The following is an 18,631-nucleotide window of genomic DNA, read 5'->3' on the forward strand; positions in this document are numbered from 1 at the left end:
ACACATTGGTTAGCCAATGAAACGCCGGTAAATAAATCCCAGCATACACTGCGGACTACTTGGCGTTCGGGGGAATATCTAGTCGGCAGCTGCTGCATTACTTGCAAGACTTTGCGACCTAATATTGATCCCTTAATAAGGCGCACTGTATTATAAGGCGCATGGTCAGCTTTTGAAAAAAATAAAGGCTTTTAGGTGCGCCTTATAGTGCGGAAAATATGCTACACAGTGTATGTATGCATGCCAACCCTCGTTATATATCACGAGTAAAAGTTCTGTTTGCGATAAAAAAACAAAAAAAATACATGTGGTATAATATTTAGGACTCTATTGCCCCTCTGTAGGGTCCACCAATCAAAAGCATCCAGTTGGGTGAAGCTTTATTAAAAAGCGATACAAACTCCAAACACTAGTCGCATCTGTTCACAGTATATGACAATCCTTCACGTGCCATGAGGTCTTGAGGTAGATGCATATGTTAAACACATTCAATATGTAAATGACACTTATTCTGTTAACGTTTTGTTAGAAAATGACGATGTTGATGCGAGTTTTGCTAGAAATGGCATCATCTCTGAAAAGTCTATCAAAGAGTCCATATAGAGGTTACGTATTCCTTACGGCTCCGTGGTTTTACAGGGCCGGCGTATGACCACATCTACCGGTCCCGGTGGAAGTCCTCGGATCAGAGACCAGGCTTCAAGGCGGCGCATTCCCACCATGCTCACACTTTGGATCTCCATCACCTCGTCGCCGGGATTCATCTTATCCACTGGGCCGCCTGTGGAGAAGTCTCTATGAATTCAAACATTTCCAGTATGGTTTGGGGCGGTTTTTGAAAGGCCACCTTGAAAGATCTTCTTTACGGTGAGTGGTTTGTCCCCAAGACCGACGCCTCCATCCAGACTGAAGCCCAGATCTCGGCCTTTTTTCTCCAGGTGCACGTGTATTCGCTGACCTGAAATAAAGACTTAAGTAATCTTGCTTAAAATTCCACCGTAAATTTTATATTTATTAAAAGCATGTTCAAATGAGAGTTTTGTGATTGAGACCATCAACAATCCTTTAAATACATGAACTCGAATTTGAAGAAAATCTTGACAGATGAAATAAACAAAATTTAAAAGGTTTGATGAACCCAAAGCTAGCAAACACTTGCTAATCATAGAGCATCTAATTCAGGGGTGTCAAACTCATTTGAACTCGGGGGCCACACGATAGAACAAACATTCTGTCGGGGGCCGGACTAGTAGAGAAAGAAAGAAAAATAGATGAATAAATAAGAGAAAGAGGGAGGGAAAAGGGGAGAGGGTGGGACACAAAGAAAAAAAGGAGAGAGGGAGAGAGCGTGAGAAACAAAAGTGATAAAAAGAGAAGTCGTGAGAGTGGGGGAAAGAAAGGGAGAGGAAGAAAGAAATCCAAAGCGAAATAGACAGAAGGAGAGAAAAGAGAAATGAAAGCGCGAAGGGTAGGAAGAGAGAAAGAGAAAAGAGAGAAAAGGAAAAGAGGAAGTTAGAGTAAAAGAAGTTAAAAAGGCACAGGGAGAAGGAGACAAAGAGCAAAAAAGAAAAAGAAAAAGAGAGAAATAGAGAGTGAAAAAGACAGAGACAGAGAGTGGGAGAAAAATGGTGGAAAAGAGAGAGAGTGAGAGAGAGAGAGAAAGAAATACAAGTACAGTGTCTTTGTTTGAGGCACCTGGCTTTGGCAACATCAAGTTGACATATTTCAACCTGCAGCTTATTTTTCTCTTGCGCTTCTCTCAGTGTTGTCTCGCGGGCCGGATTCAATCCCTTAGCGGGCCTGATCTGGCCCGCGGGCCGCCTGTTTGACACCTGTGATCTAATTCATCCTAATTTCAGATGTTTGCTTTTAAGCAAAAGCCTCAGGGCTAGCCGCTAAATACTATGAGTTATTCATTCTAGATCAGGGGTGTCAAACTGATTTGAAGTCGGGGGCCACACAATAGAACAAACATTCTGTCGGGGGCCGGACTACTAGATTGAAGAGAAAGAAAAAGAGAAAGAAATAAGAGAAATAGGAAGGGAAAAGGAGAGAGGGCAGGAAAAAGAAAGAGAAAGAGAGGGAGGGAGGGAGGGAGTGAGAGAGCGTGAGAAACAAAAGAGATAAAAAGAGAAGTCATGAGAGAGGGGGAAAGGGAGAGGAAGAAAGAAATCCAGAGAGAGATAGAAAGAGCGAAGGAGAGAAAAGAGAAAAGAAAGCGCAAAGGGCAGGAAGAGAAAGAGAAAAGAAAAAAAATTAGAGCAAAATAAGTTAAAAAGACACAGAGAGAAAGAGACAAAGAGCAATAAAGGTAGAAAAAAAAAGAGATACACGGATAGTGAAAGAGAGTGGGAGAAAAGAGGTATAAAAGAGAAAGAGTTAAAGAGAGAGGGAGAGAGCGTGAGAAACAAAAGATAAAAAGTTGTGAGAGAGGGGGAAAAGAAAGGGAGAGGAAGAAAGAAATCCAAAGAGAAACAGAAAGACAGAAGGAGAGAAAAGAGAAAAGAAAGTGCAAAGGGTATGAAGAGAGAAAGAGAAAAGGAAAAAAGGAAGTTAGAGCAAAAGAGGTTAAAAGACACCAAGAGAGAAAGAGACAAAGAGCAACAAAGGAAGAGAAAAAGAGACACAGAGAGTGAAAGAGACAGAGAGGGAGAAAAGGGGTGGAAAAGAAAGAGAGAGAGAGAGAGAGAGAGAGAGAAATAAATACAAGTACAGTGTCTTTGTAAGAGGCACCTGGCTTTGGCAACATCAAGTGGACATATTTCAACCTGCAGCTTGTTTTTCTCTTGCGCTTCGCTGAGTGTTGTCTCGCGGGCCGGATTCAATCCCTTTGCGGGCCTGATCTGGCCCGCGGGCCGCCTGTTTGACACCTGTGATCTAGATGAAGAAAAACAGCCAGGAAGCATGATGATGGGTCCACCATCATACTTTACTGTTGGTGTTTGTGTCACAGAGGGAAACTTTTAGGAATTACCGCGCCAAAATGTAGCCAGGCTTGAATGTTTTACCTTTATTGTTTAAAATATTTTTGTATCGGACCTCCAGCTATTAATGCCACTTGTCATAACCATGTGTAAAATACAAATGCTTTGCAATTTGAAGTAAAATACAACGCCATGCGCTTTGGAAATTGTCCTTGGACTGTGCTGTTAGACAATAATTCCAGAAAAAGCATACTATAAAGTAGATCAGGCTGAAAAATCCAGCCCGACCCGACCAGCCCAAGCCAAATTAACTTTGAGGGACTGAGTCCGAAGAAAACCCTAATGTGCCTGTTTTATTTGTGAGAGTAGAGCCTCTCTCCCTCTGATTTTTTTTATATTATCCACCCATCATCGTTCTTAGTTTATTTTTCTTTGTGGCGAATCTGCAAGGGCGATGAATTCCGTCCCCCCTTTAACGCAACACAGCACGCTTCCGTGCTTCGCTTGGTGAACGTCCATGCGCTTGGTGTGAATCAGGGACAGAATCCTTTGCGTGTGCGGATACTCCACCGAAAATAAATAGAAAAAAAAACAATGACGGGTGGTTAATTAAAAAATGTCTGCTAGAGAGAAGCCCTCATCCTCACAAATAAAAAAAAGTCCTCACAAATAACATTTTATCTAAAAAAGTCAGCAAGAGAGAAGCTCGGCTGAAAGCGAACTAAAGATTGTCATTTCAGGCCCGACCCAAATTTATGTTCGGCCCAGGTTGGCTTCAGGCTTAGGATCTTACCTCTACTATAGTGCTTAAATGTATTTATCCAAAGGCACATTAAATCGCAATAAGCAGGTGCTAATTTTACAGTTTCAAAATAAATGTCATTTTGATTACTGTAAATTCCGGACTATAAGCCGCTACTTTTTTCCCTAACTTTCAACGCTGCGGCTTATTCAGTGATGCGGCCAATTTATGTCATTTTTCTAACGGCCGCCAGCGGCACTCGAGTTTTGCTACCATTAACTGCCCTGTCACAGTCACCGTTTGGGATAAAAGCTATATTATTATTATTAAAGCTTTGAAAACTCTCTCAGTGTACAGTTTTTCTTTGTAAATATGTGTAACTCATGTATAATATGTATTTGCAACTGTATATTTTTGTAATGTATTTATTTTAGACACTTATTCTGATATGTTTTGCAAGGGTGAACGAAAAATGAGGGGCGGAACAAACGCGGGGTGCCGAGTTTAAGTGGGGACCGCTAAAGGTGAGGGACAAACAAGGAAAGAAGAGGGGCTAAAAAGTTGGTTAAAGAAAAAGGAGTTGCGTGAGTAAATGTGTTCATCTGATATATTTTTCCCACCCTTACCTTTGGAAATATACACTTTTTTCCTTGGATTACTTTCAACGGGACCCGGACTCTGCCGGTCTGCATCAAACCTTAAGTACCGGTATCATTTTCCGATCATTTTGCCGGCTGTGATTTTTGGACTGTGTACTTTAATGAAGGACATTTAGTTTCAATCGCGGGACTTGAAGTCGGGTTTGTGTTAATTTTGTGTTTGTGTTACATGTTTAAATGTGGGCGTGTGCGGCTTATATACAGGTGCGGCTTGTGTATGTACAAAATTGGTCTTCCTCTTAAAATGTGGTGGGTGCGGCTTATAATCAGGTGCGCTCTATAGTCCGGAATTTACGGTACTCACATCCCTGTAAGACAGTGTGCAATCTTAGTCGTTGATTTGAACTTCCCTTCTCAAAATTATAGATTTAAGTTACCTTCCATCGTGACAATTGATCATCTTGGTCTCATTTCAAATCACATAGCCCAACATTTGAACCTGGCACTGTAGACATATCCACTAGGTTAATATCTTAACCAGTTTCTGAAGTCTGTGTCAGCGTTGGTTGCCGAGTCTGGACCTCGTTCCGATTCGAAGTGCTTCTTATGTCACCCCTCCTGAGGACAACCACTCCCATTTCTCGAGTCTTAGCCCGTCTTAAGACCCTCAGAGCCTCCCAGTGAGTGTAGGCCCCCAGGGCAGTGCCATTGATGGATAGGATCTGGTCGCCTTCTCGGATAGAGCCTTCTTGTGCTGCCACGCCGGTAGAAAAGACCTTGTGGACCTATGATGGTCACCAAAGAGAAGAAAGTATATTACGCAACTATATTTGAATATTTTGGGTGAGTGTGAAGAGTTATTTTACTAACAATGACTGGTTTGTTCTGGTCAACGCCCCCAGCTATACTGAAGCCAAGGCCGACCGCCACCTCTTTGTGCAGGACAACCACATGCACATCATCCTGCATGGACATTAGACATTATGTAAGACATCTTATACAGTGTTCTCGTTTGCCTGCGTCCCTGCGTCCTAGACGCATCATTTTTGCTGGGGACGCATAGTGTCCAATCAACGTGCGTCCCCGGGGCGCAACTTTTTTGACACAAAATTGTCATTATTACCCGATTATTTTTTTAACAAAGATTTACCGCACTCCAAACTTTTCGTCAGGCAGATCCGCCATTGTTGTTTTGGTCTCGCGGTTCGAGTTTTCGTCTGCGCGCCGATCTCGGCCAACGAGATCTTGTTGCTTCGAGATTACGTCATTGTTGTGGTGCTTGTCGTCGAGTTAAGGTGAAAATCAACCCAAAATTGGTAATTTCTTCAGTGTCGGTAATAAGTCAAAACATAATGCAGAAAGCGGTGACGACGGCAATAATTCCGGCATGAAAAAAACGGCGGAGAAATTCTTCAGAAGACCGCGAAGGCAAGGAAAACACGTGCGTTGAAGCGAACGATTCGACGAAAGAAAATAAAAGGATACTCTTAGCAAGAAAAGGACTTTTCTGCCAAAATGGACTAAATTATATTCCTGGTTATGCTATGAGGAGGATGATAATGGAGGATACATGTTCTGTGATGCGTGTACCCAGCGTGACAAAAAAACTGGATTGCATAAATCATTTTACAATACGAACTTTCAGAACAGAACATTGGATCGGCACAACGACAATAAAAAACACAAATTAGCTATGGAAATTCTGTTGTTGCAGGAAGAGAGAGGCAAATATGAACGGATACGACATCAAAAAGAAGACTTGGCCATGCTTTCACTGCTAAGGATAGTTAAGTAGATGGCAGTATTTTGTATAATGTACAATATTGTGAACTGAAAAATCTGAAGAGATAACTGATTTGTATTACCAATAAACTGTGATGATTAAAATTGAATGAATATATAGATTTAAATTACATATTTGTCGCCGATTTACAATTTCAACCTTGATAACACTAAATTTTGGGGACCCATAGATCTCTGTTGGGACCCATAGATTTTTGAGCATGCGAGTCCCTGGGACCCATCACTTTTCACAGGTAAAATGAACACTGCTTATATTGTGATGAGCAATGTTGATTTCTGGGTAACTTTTAATTATAGGATTCCCTGTTAACAGTAGTGTAAGCCAAAGTGGTTACTGCTAGGTATTTTACCCTGACTATTGTGGTTAGTCTAATCAGTTTAGAAAGACTACAAAGCTCTGTGACCTTGAATAGAACTAGAAGTCCAAAAGTAAAAATGCAACAAGTTTCACTTTTGAGTATGTGCACCTGTAGACTGCTGTCTCCCAGACTTCTGACATCTTCCAGCAACTTTTCGAGCTCATCGCTAGGCAGCACAGACACGCATGACAGCGCGGACACTTCCGAACTCAGAGAAGCAGATCTCCTGCCTGTCGGTGGGCTCTCGTCACTGTCATTCTCTGAATCTGAATCTGCGCCAGTGAAGTGACATAGCTCTGCAAAGCTTAAGACGCAAGGACATTTGATGTGGAAACAAGGAGAGATTTGATTCACATATTTGTTGTACATACCTGAGAGAGAAGCTTTTGCGATCAGACATGCTCATGTTGCTAGTGATTGTCACTGAGGACTCCCCGGAGTCTGAGTCGTAGTAAGAATCGTCATCCTTTTCTGTACTGTCGTCATCCTCGAAAGCTTCATCCTGCTTCCAGGCTTTCCACCCAGCGACCCAAGCATCCAGGTCCAACATGTGTCTCTTTGATTTGGAGTCATTGTCAGGGATATCAGGAAAGAAGTTGTTGGGGGAGGTGGCTGGGGGGATCCCAGTGGTTAAAATGTCTTGTTCAGGAGTCGCAGTTGCTTTTGTATTTTTTGTGAGTGTAATTGAAGAGGTGCTGTCAGGTGGTGGGATTGGAGTGCTTAATGGGGATTGGTTTGGAGAGTTTGTAGGAGTCTTGTCATCGTCAGTGACGGCTAAAATAATCAAAGGTGGTCTTGTTTTCTTTATTCCAGAGAGCTCAGCATAGGGGCGTGGCTCATAGTCACCTGAGCTCAGCAACATGGAGGATTCGGTGTTGTTGGTTCTCAAGGTTTCATCACTTGAGAGTTTACAAGAGTCTGGGGCATCCATATGCATGTTTTTATGATGAGCAGTGACTTCTTTGAAGTGTGATTCTACAGGATGCTTGACCCTTGAGTAGTTTTTCACACCCTCTATGTATTTGTAAACACGATCCATATTTGTCTCTTCATTCAGTGTAAATTCAACCCCCGACTTTTGTCCAGTCTCATCCACTGACAAAGACCTTTGTGACAGACCTTTTAGTTGACTGAATTTGTCATCAGATTTTCGAGTAGTCTCTCCTTTGAGCCCCATAAACTTGTCATCTAGAATGCAGCTCGTTTTTTCAGACTCACTCTTCAACCCATCATGGGCAGTATTGAGTCGTGTGGGCACGGAAAAGGCCCTTCGTGGCATCATGTTCTGGCCTTTTCCAAAAACCTGGGCTCTCTGAGTCAGAGCCTCAAATTGATTGATCTTGTTTCTCACGCTGACTGGAGGTGAGAGAGTTTCTTGTTGTGACCTCCTCCTTTCGAAATTCACTTTGATGTTTGGATTTGGCTCAAAAACGTCTTCATACATTTTTAATTCAATCTCACCAATCCCTTTTCCTTTATCCTGCATAATTCTCTCTCTCTGTGTCCCAACTGTCCTGCTTGACTCAGATCGTCGCAAAAAAGATGTTTTATCTGGTATGGTCTTCAACTGAGAAGCCCTGTCTGATCGAATTTGAGCAGCTCTGGTGTTCCTGCTCCTTGCTCGATCCAGAGACATCGTCTCCATTGACCCTGTAAACTGGCTAACATCACCGTGGTTGACAAACCTATAAATTCGTTTATCCCATTGTGTCTCTGGTAGTTTTGTGCGGGTCCTTGGACATGGTGAGGCATTACAGTCTACAGCCTTAGTATCTATAGGTACATTTTGGTAGCTTTTTTCTTCATGTTCAATGGAACCATGACTTGTCAAATCTCCCTTTTCTCCATGGCACAGGTTTGGCAAAATGTTGAAGACTGAATGACGATGCACTTTAGATTCAACTCTTCCATCAAACCAGTCACTTTCTGGTGAAAATGAACCCTTTTTGCTAGAGTCCTCAGTCTTGGCTGGACCATAGAGCTTATCAATGCGGTCCAGTATACTCTGGCCTCTTTTAGTCCCAAACGAAGCAGTCTCTCTGGTGTCAGTAATGAGTTCTGGGGCTGACCTTAACCTTGAAGGGCAGGAGTTACCCCTACAAACAGTTTCCAAAGTTTGATCGAAAGGCCCTTTGGGACTTTTGCTGACCGGAGATACACTTGCAGAGTTATATGTCCTAAATGAAGATGGGGACCTGCCTCTAAGGTCTGTAGTTTGTCTCCCCATCTCTTCACTTTCATTTAAATGCGCAACCACATTGGATCGCCATGTGTCCTGATCTGGACTGCTCGCCCCTGACCTCCAATCAAAACTCCGACTTCTACTTGGCAAATTCCGCCTCCATTCTCCTCCAGTCCTATTTTGACTCTCAAATGGAGAGTTACAGTTACGAGTTCGGTTGTTACCAAAGTCTGCGGTTTTGCTTTCTATTTTCTCACTGTGAGGTGGATTGGAATGGATTGTGTTACTTGTTTTGTTGTCATTAAACCCTTTGACAATTGTGGTCCGTACATGGTTGTCCGATGTGAATCCTGCTCTGAAATCCTGGCTATTGATAGATCTGGTCCTCTTGACCACTCCACCAGATCCAGTTCTTGTCTCTTGTTTTTCAACTAGATCGACTGAAGATGAAACACGTTCCTTCCCAAAACCTGGCCTGCAAGGGAGGCTGCTTGAGGAGGAGTTGGCAGATCTGACAGGAAAACGTGTCAAAGTCCTGTGATTGATAAACTCAGTCACTGGAGTGTGCAGCAAAAATGCATCCATTGTGGAAGCATAAACAGAGTTAATGACACCCTGTCGAAAGATTGCGCAGGATTTAAAAACAAAAAAAAGTTGTAAAGGGGCAGTAGAGCAGCGATCAATGTCAGTTTATTTATTCCCACACACAATTAATTATGAAAATAGTTGTGTGTAAATGTTTCACTTCTACTAATTAAAGTTTGCCGTTCGGTTGCAGTCATTTTTCTGTTGTTCTGTCCATGGAAGTCTTTGTTTCCACAGCAAGTCTTCAGGGAAGAGATCCCAATGCCTGCCAAGCATAAAGAGTGAATAACCATCTAATTTCATAGCGCGAATAAAATCAAGTGTTATGATCCGTAGAAATGTGGCTGCCGTGGCTTTTCACAATTCCAACTTTAAAATAAATCACAGACTGGTTGAGGAACAAAACTTTTGACAGAATGGCAAACATGGTGTGGAGTCGAGAAACAGCACGTGCCAATTAGACAGCTCAATTATTAAATAAAGCTGTGAGATCAGCTTTCAAATCAAGCAGACCAAAAAAGAAACCCTTCAATGAGTCCATTCATGCAAGTCTGTACAATACACTTTAACAGCTGTTTACACTAGCAACATGGTCATACTCCAACTGTCAGCCAAACCTGCACACAGAAACTGGAAAAACTCACCGCACCACAATCCAGTGAGAGACAACATTGGCGAAATATGACACAATCGTCGGTGTGCAGCACGTATCGCTCGTACGCAGCGAAACAAAGTCAACAAAACACTAAAACCTCCATGCAGAGAAGAAATGAAATGATCTGCATTTATATAGCGCTTTTCAAGTCAATGACTTCCCAAAGCGCTTTACATTGTGCTTCACATTTCCCAATAGCGGCCGTGATCTGTGCAGCCATGTAAGGCTCTAACCTGCTTATTGGGGGTAATTGGGGGTTCAATGTCTTACCCAAGGACACTTCGACATGTAACACGGACAAGCCGGGATTCGAACTGGGATCCCTTAATCCTAAGACGATCGCTCTACCTCCTGAGCTACTGCCGCCCCAGAAACAATGTGATAAAGGGGATAGCGATGAGTTTATTATTCAATTACAGCATACTGTAAGCAAGACCGAGATAGACGACGAGGAAACCACTGGCAACAGAGATGGTTGTTCGATCAATTGTTCTGGAACAGCAAGATTCGTTTATTTAATAAACAGCAGTCTTAAATGAAACACGTTCAAATGCACGAAACGAACAGAGGCGAGTGTCAGCTTACAGATACACCTGTTTTGCTTGATCGCGAGCCTCCCATCTGGGTAACCTGGGCAACGTGCCTCGCTCTAACTCAAACTTACAGCGACTGCCATAGAATTCAGAGAAAAACCTCAAATATACACAAAAAACTGTGCTCTCCCATCAAGAAATGTATCCAATGGCCTTACCTGAGTTCAAGAGTCAACTACTGTTGTACTAAAACGGGTTCATAGTGAAGGCAGTGGCATCAGTTCCTTGCATTTCTTTTCTCACTCAGTCTGTCTGCTAACGTTGCAGGAAGGGATGTGCGCAGTGACGCAAACCGGCCACACTGGTCTATCTTCTTGTCCTCTGTCCCAGACACGCTCTCCTCCCACTTCCGTTGTTATGTTCCCTCTCTTTTACACATCTCAGAGGGTAACATTTCCATTTGAAGCGTTATGTTATACAGCCTATTGAAGATACACATTTATATTTTCATACCTGTCAACCTCCAAGGCTCCATGGCCTTATAAAATGTCGTATTTCCCCTTACAAAATACAAAATAATCTTACACCATATTTTTTTTTCAAACGTGTTTATTTATGTAGTTTAACATGTTATATTGTACATGTGTTTCGTTATATCATATATATTGTTAATTAATATTTAGTTGTGAGCAGGGTTGGGTAGGGTTACTTTAACTTGATTACTTTCAATTACTTTTGGATTACTCCAATACCAAATATGCTAATAAAAGACAAAAGAAACTAAATATGAATAAAATGACTACATTTTGTGCAGGCTTGGAGAGTAACGGAATACATGGAACGGCAAAAATGATGTTGGCAAGCTGTTTGGATTTATTTTCATTTTGTTTCTGTCACATTTTATGTTAGTTTTGCCGGAAATCAAAGAGATCAAACCAGGAGAGAAAGCTTACCACGTGTTGTGAGTCATCATTTTATTCATATTTAGTTTCTTTTGTCTTTTATTAGCATTTTTGGTATTGGAGTAATCCAAAAGTAATTGAAAGTAATCAAGTTAAAGTAACCCTACCCAACCCTGGTTGTGCGATACTAAGTTGCTCGACATGAATGAGGTTTACTATAAAAAAGTTCAAAAATGAAGTAGCTTGGACGTTCACTGTAGAAGGGAAAAAAAATACATGCAAATATAATTAAGTAGAATAATACATTTTCTCATTCAAAACATTCATTTTCTGCATTAAATTATTGTTGGTAATATACTGATTAAAGGGATAACCACAAACCTGTCTTTTTTTCATTTTCTCCTTTTATACTTCCTTTTTTTTCTTAACTTCTTTATACAACAATAATGATTCGTAATATAATGCATCAAAGCAAGTGAGCCATTTGAGAGCCGGCGCTCCGTAATGAGTTGAGCCGAAAAAGCCGGTTCTCTAAAAAGAGACGGACTTCCTTTTACTGCATAACTACCGCAGGAAATCCGAGGCGGCAGATGCATGCGCACAGTAGCATCAAACCGCTCGCTTCGTTTGCAACAAAAAAAAACCATACAGAGATAGAGGCTACCGCGGCGAACTCGTTTGACTCGATTGATTTCCCGTTTCGTGACAGTCGGTGTATACCGGATGGTACCCATAATTGACAAATTTGCGTTTTTCCTTACAGATTTTCTTGTACGTCGTTCACGTCTTAAAATGCATCATAAACATACTTTGTAAAGCAAAAACGTACAGGTTGACAGGTATGTATTTTTAATCATTGAAACAAGCCTCACTATAGTCGATTGCGACGACCTCACCATGGATTAAGACTCATTCAATTTCAACACACCTCAGGCTAAATACAAGTCCAATCGTGCAGGGTGAGCAGGTATCCAAATACATAATGACAGAGTTACTTTAATTGGGAACAGACAGCACAATGGGCTCAAGACGGAAGAAATACTAACAGGGGATAAATGCATGAACAAGTGCACCTCTCAGTTGACATGCACAACAAAGCATGAACCACGTCGGGCTTGCATTCTGTAATGTTAGCTTGAAGGGAAATTTCGGGCAGAAGGGTTACGAAAGAACTATTGTTGTGTGTGTGTGTTATCATTTATAATCTTTTAGAACAGGATTAAAAATCCTTTGAGTACACCAAATTAGTCAACACTAATAACTTTAATAGTGAAAGAAAAACTCTATAGTCCATTTATTTGCTTAGTGGGTGGAGTCTATCCATTCCACGATTTATAATTCTTTTAAAATGATTGTTGATAAATTACTCTGGCAGGAGAAGTACCCAAAAGGAAATGCGTGTGTGCAGGGTTGGGTAGGGTTACTTTAACTTGATTACTTTTGGATTACTCCAATACCAAATATGCAAATAAAAGACAAAAGAAACTAAATATGAATAAAATGATGACTCACAACACGTGGTAAGCTTTCTCTCCTGGCTTTGATCTCTTTGATCTCCGGCAAAACCAACATGAAATGAGACAGAAACAAAATGAAAATCAATCCAAACAGCTTGCCAACATCATTTTTGCCGTTCCATGTATTCTGTTACTCCCCAAGCCTGCACAAAATGTAGTCATTTTATTCATATGTAGCTTCTTTTGTCTTTTATTAGCATATTTGGTATTGGAGTAATCCAAAAGTAATTAAAAGTAATCAAGTTAAAGTAACCCTACCCAACCCTGCGTGTGTGCATGTGGATCTGAGTGTATTTTTGTGTTGGGTTGAGATAGTGTGCAGGATTTAACGTCACCCAGTGGTAAAAGAAAAAAACGTCATTCATCAAAATAACTACTGTATATATATTTTAGTAATAATAGAAAATGCACAAACTTCTCATAGGTTGAAAAAATTACATTGACAGTATTTTACATAACAGAGAGGGAGCTAACATGCGTGTCGGCCATCTTGCTGGTTGCTTTTTCTTGCTTTATTCCATTTTCTTTTCCTTAATTTTTCATTTAACCTTTTTTGTTGAATACCTTTTCCTTTTATTTTTTTTCAATTTTCCTATTTCTTTTTTATGTTTTCTCTTTCTTTAATCCTTTTCTTTATCATTTCCTTCTTTTTTCTCTTTTCACAAATTCTTTTTTTCTCTTTTTTTATGTAGTTTCATCTTTTGCTTCATGAAAGTCTGGGCAAAAAAAAAAAAAAAAAGAGAAGTGGTGGTTTTTGGTCACGCCAAGTCTCTGTAGTTTGGATTCTTGTGCTTTTTAGCACTTGTTTTCAGTTACACTACACAATACAGGAACATCTAGTGATCAAATATTACACAATGTCCCTTTAAAGTCACTTTATTGTACATAATGCTAATTTGAGGCAATATATTATGTATAATCAGGGTTGGGTAGGGTTACTTTAACTTGATTACTTTCAATTACTTTTGGATTACTCCAATACCAAATATGCTAATAAAAGACAAATGAAACTAAATATCAATAAAATTATGACTCACAACACTTGGTAAGCTTTCTCTTCTGGCTTTGATCTCTTTGATCTCCGGCAAAACTAACATAAAATGCGACAGAAACAAAATGAAAATCAATCCAAACTGCTTGCCAACATCATTTTTGCCGTTCTATGTATTCCGTTACTCCCCAAGCCTGCACAAAATTTACTCATTTTATTCATATTTAGTTTGTTTTGTCTTTTATTAGCATATTTGGTATTGGAGTAATCCAAAAGTAATTGAGAGTAATCAAGTTAAAGTAACCCTACCCAACCCTGTGTATAATAATTACTTTTAATCACATTCTAATGTATAAACTGGAGAGTTTCTCTGAAAAGCAGGAAGTTTGACAAAAGTAACACCAGAATTGGTGCAATTGAAGTCATAACCTGTAGAATTGGGAAACAGGATATCTATCACAGAAGTAAAACGGCAATTACAAATGTATATTCTTTTGCATTTATTGGGTTTAAGTTCCTCGTTTGACACTGCATAGTCAATTGACCAAATAAATGCAGAAAAGGAGAGTCTACCAGACAATAATACGAGTTTGTCGTCAGAGTGCGTGTTTGTGGAGTTTGCTGGTTATGGTTTTTTGTTTATTTATAACTGAAAAAAACTTTGAGGTCGGAAATGGATTTCCCAACTTCCCAAAAATCCAGAATGCAACATTGGTTATATTTAACTTTCACATTACCGAAAGAGCCTCATAGAATTCCATTCCTACTCTGTTGAGTGTGTACAACTTATCGATGCGCATGAGCAAAGTATATTTTTTTAGAAATAGTGGAAGAGAATTCAATTCAATTTAAAGTGTTTATTGTCATATGCACAGTAAAGAACCTCGTTTCCCTCCACGATGAAATTCTTACTTTGCTGTCCAAACAGTTGCCAGTGTAATAAATCTAAGAAACTATATACACGTTCGCATAAAAGAATATTACGAATATTAAAAGGATAAAAATACAAGATTAACTCAAGATGAGTTAAAGCAATAAGATGAAACACAAAATGTCATTTAAACTTCTGTCACTTACCTTAACACTCCCCCCAAAAATGTCAAAAATGCTGAGAAGTTTGCTGGATATGGCCCAGATATTATTTGCTTTCCACTTTCAACGAAAGACTTTTGTGCAGTAAAATGTTCATTAAGGGGTTTCGGTAAAGTTTTTTCCAAATTCATTATAATGGAAAAAAAAATGTCCTCATTTCAATCCATACATTTATAAAAAAAACCCTTATTTCCATACAATTCTTGAAATCCTAAATTAAAAATAATCTATTTACCGGTAAACTCATGTTGAAAAAAAAATATATATATATATCCATCAATTATCTGCACCACTTATCCTCAGTAGGGTCACGGGGGTGCTGGGGCCCATTACAGCCACCCTCGGGCAGTGGGCAGGGGACACCAATAAGTGGTTGCCAACCTATTGCAGGGCACACAGAGACAGACAACCCTCTCACTCTTTGACACCTAAGGACAATTTGGACGGGCCAATTAACCTGACATGCATATTTTTGGAATATGGAAGGAAACCAGAGTGCCCTGAGTAAATATGCAAACTCCACACAGGAAGGTTTGACAAATTATATATATATATATATATATATATATATTATCCATCCATCCATCTATTATCTGCACCGCTTGACCTCAGTAGGGTCGCGGGGGTGCTGGAGCCCAGCCCAGCTATCTTCGGGCAGTGGGCAGGGGACACCCTGAACCGGTTTGCAGCCAGTTGCAGGGCACATAGAGATAATTCACTCGCTCATTCACACCTAGGGACAATTTGGATTGGCCAATTCACCTGACATGCATGTTTTTGGAATGTGGGAGGCAACCGGAGTGCCCGGAGGAAACCCACGCAAGCACACGGAGAACATGCAAACTCCACACAGGAAGGTTCGTTAATAGCTCTACTGAATATCAAAATTGTTCCTGCTTATTTTAATCATAATCATTCAGTTCTTACAACTCGAATACAAGTTTATGTTATTTCAAAGGACCTGTACGACTATTTGGAATTTTTTGACTGGCTGCTGCCATCTCCTGGCTTGTATCGTCATTGTGGCGTTCATCAAGCTCTTTAAGTTGGGCGTGCAAGTATGTGCATTTCTAAGATGAGCTCAAATATAAACTCTTTTTTTTCACCATCTTTCGTGGGTTTGGGGTTGGTGTTTGGACTGTACTTGAAACAGGCCTTTTCTTACTTTCACCATTTTCATGCCACACAAATGTAACAACTTCGCTGAAAGATAAACGCAGGTAGGCACATTAGAAAACCTGTACAAAGGCTCTTTAAACTCGGTTAGGCATCGTTAACTCATACTTAATAGAGAAAGTACTCTACTTTCAACGTCTAAAGGACACCTCTAACCTTTAGGTATGTGACTTGTGTAATTTCTGGCGACGTAACCCTTAACACAACAAACACCATGATTGAATTTGACTGTGGAAAATGTATCGTTCTTCCTTAATCTTCAACAAAAGGTTCTACAAGCAGAAGGATATCACCATCACTTCTCGGATTCTGCAACATCAAAAATTTAAATAAAGCTATGGTTTGCGTAAAACAATGCCACCATTTCCAATTACTAAGTCAGTAAGCTACGTTAGTGGTTTTAACCAATCATTAGCATTCGCCTAACACGAGAAAGATCCCCGGTTCGAGACATGTTGAATTGGGGAGGGATGGGCGCCACCAGGAAGTACTCACCCAAGACACACCACAGGATATTGTTAAGTTGTTAAGGGACCCAACTGAAGGATTTTATATTTTATTTATTTGACTATAAGGGATTTAATATAATTTCATACAAATTACAGTTATTGAATGCAATGAAGATTTTTCACAGAGGAGGCTGAAGTACGATGACATGTTGCGCCGTTCCATGTGTGGAGTGTTTTGGCTGGGGAATTTTGATAACGGGGACAAGGGCTGACGCCGGAGGAGCCTGTGACGCGGGAAAGGAGACATTGTTTGGAGAAGTTGTTCTTATAAGGTTTGTTGGTGTGAGTTTTTTAGACGTGGTCGTGCCTTTCGGCGAGGAGGTGGTGAAGCTGGCACCTGACCCGCCCCTTGGGGGGTGGCCAACGCCCCGACTTGTGAAAAGACGGTAGACAGAAGACGGAGGAGAGATGGGAGATCAGATCGGAGAATGAGAGGGAAAAAGGAGGCTCGAGGAAGCCTCGAGCGACAATAATTCGGCTAATTTTATGGAATTCAGTTAGTTAAATAATTTAAGAAAATAAACCTGACCCCGTGTGGAAATGCCGGTCTCTTGTCAATATTTTTCCCTAAATAAAGATACGAGCATGCATTGTTAGGAGAAAGTAGTTTGTGTTTGGTTAATGGAGTCAGATAACTAATTCAAACAAATTGGTAAACGGTACATTTTAAACCAACCAACCAATATCAATTTGGTGCGATCAATTATCAAATTAGATGTCGAGCAACATCAAAGCTTCATAAACTTACCTTTTTGCTTGGCTGGTTTTCATTTTTGTCCAATTTCTACATGGAAGTTGAACCTGTTAGCATTAGTCAAGCTCAACTGTGTCAAAGTTTAGCCGACATTGCACACAACAGACCCAGAAATCAATCAATCAATAGTCAACAGGCCTTTAAGGGTTATTTAACAATGAAGCGTGACAGTTTGACTCCAGCAGACACCCACCATGGTTCCTGACAAAAGAATGGCGCACTGTGTTTTTCTTGCAAATGCTGCCCACACTCACAAGAGCTTGGGAGTCATTCCATTGATGGAACACAGTGGAAGAAAGGTGCCATTGTTTGAGAGGGATAAAATGGCCGACAGGTGGAAGACTTGTAGGGAGGTGTCATTTGCAAACAAAACGGCTCTATAAGCCAGCTCATATTAGCGAATGACGGGAGCCGGCACGCCCAAGATCAGAAGTCAGCTCTCATTATGACATTTTTCTCCCTCTGTCTTTGTTTTTATCTTAATTTTTCACGATGCGTCTTTAAGAGTGTAATACAGTGGACAAAACAATCCAAAAGTAATGAGTCAAAACAGGAAAATGAGCCAAATTTGGACTCAAGTGAATGATAATTAATAGTTTATGGATCCCTTAACCACCAGGGTCGTCGGGACTTCGGTTGTGTGTCTCGGGCTAGTACAGCCTGGCGGCACCCATTCCTATCCCGGCCGTTTTTAAGGGGAGTTTTCTCCCCCACATGAAATGGAGAGTATTGGTTTTCATGGGGGCATCACGGCGGCGCAGTGGTTAGCGCATGTGCGGCACAGTTCATGTCCTGGGAACCTCCTGCGCGGGTTCAAATCCGGCTCCGGACTTCCTGTGCGAAGTTTGTATGTTCTCCCCGTGGGTTTCCTCCGGGAACTCCGGTTTCCTCCCACATTCCAAAAACATGCATTTCAGGTGAATTGGCCGGTCCAAATTGTCCCTAGGTGTGAATGAGCGAGTGAGTTGTCTGTCCCTGTGTGCCCTGCGATTGGATGGCAACCAATTCAGGGTGTCCCCTGCCCACTGCCCGATGATTGCTGGGATGGGCTCCAGCACCCCCGCGACCCTACTGAGGATAAGCGCTGTAGCGGATGAGATGAGATGAGATGGTTTTCATGGTTACCAGTAGCAGGAAAAGCCTCCTGATGTCACAAGCCAGGAACGGAGACAGGACCCAGTAGCGTTCATTTTACTCAGTTTTATCTAAGAAAGAGAGCAGTGCTTGCTTCCATGATCCGATGATCGTTGGTCACTGGTAGCTGATGGCAGGAACGCGGGAGTGGCACTTACGTGTCGAGCCAGGGTA

The 18,631-nt window shown here is 41.0% G+C and overlaps 1 protein-coding gene across 5 annotated transcripts; it reads right to left on the bottom strand.

Moving 5' to 3' along the window:
* Positions 1 to 363: 363 nt before the first annotated feature.
* LOC148372783 (uncharacterized) lies at positions 364 to 17,670 on the bottom strand. Of its 5 annotated transcripts, none has more exons than XM_088327374.1 (8): positions 17,517 to 17,670; positions 17,318 to 17,393; positions 6,799 to 9,144; positions 6,536 to 6,731; positions 5,136 to 5,228; positions 4,804 to 5,050; positions 848 to 958; positions 364 to 781 (listed from the first exon to the last, which is right to left on the bottom strand). In XM_088327374.1, the coding sequence occupies exons 2-8, from the start codon at positions 17,338 to 17,340 to the stop codon at positions 618 to 620; spliced, it is 3,180 nt and encodes a 1,059-aa protein (XP_088183500.1). In that variant the 5' UTR covers positions 17,341 to 17,393; positions 17,517 to 17,670; the 3' UTR covers positions 364 to 617. The 5 variants fall into 5 exon arrangements, with proteins under 5 accessions (XP_088183500.1, XP_088183497.1, XP_088183499.1 ...); XM_088327371.1 differs by having other exon boundaries at positions 6,799 to 9,459; positions 17,517 to 17,616; XM_088327373.1 differs by lacking the exon at positions 17,318 to 17,393 and having other exon boundaries at positions 6,799 to 9,459.
* Positions 17,671 to 18,631: the final 961 nt, after the last annotated feature.

This window comes from Urocampus carinirostris, chromosome 2 (assembly GCF_059441175.1).
Source record: "Urocampus carinirostris isolate Australia breed hairy pipefish chromosome 2, RoL_Ucar_1.0, whole genome shotgun sequence".
Classification (NCBI taxonomy): domain Eukaryota; kingdom Metazoa; phylum Chordata; class Actinopteri; order Syngnathiformes; family Syngnathidae; genus Urocampus; species Urocampus carinirostris.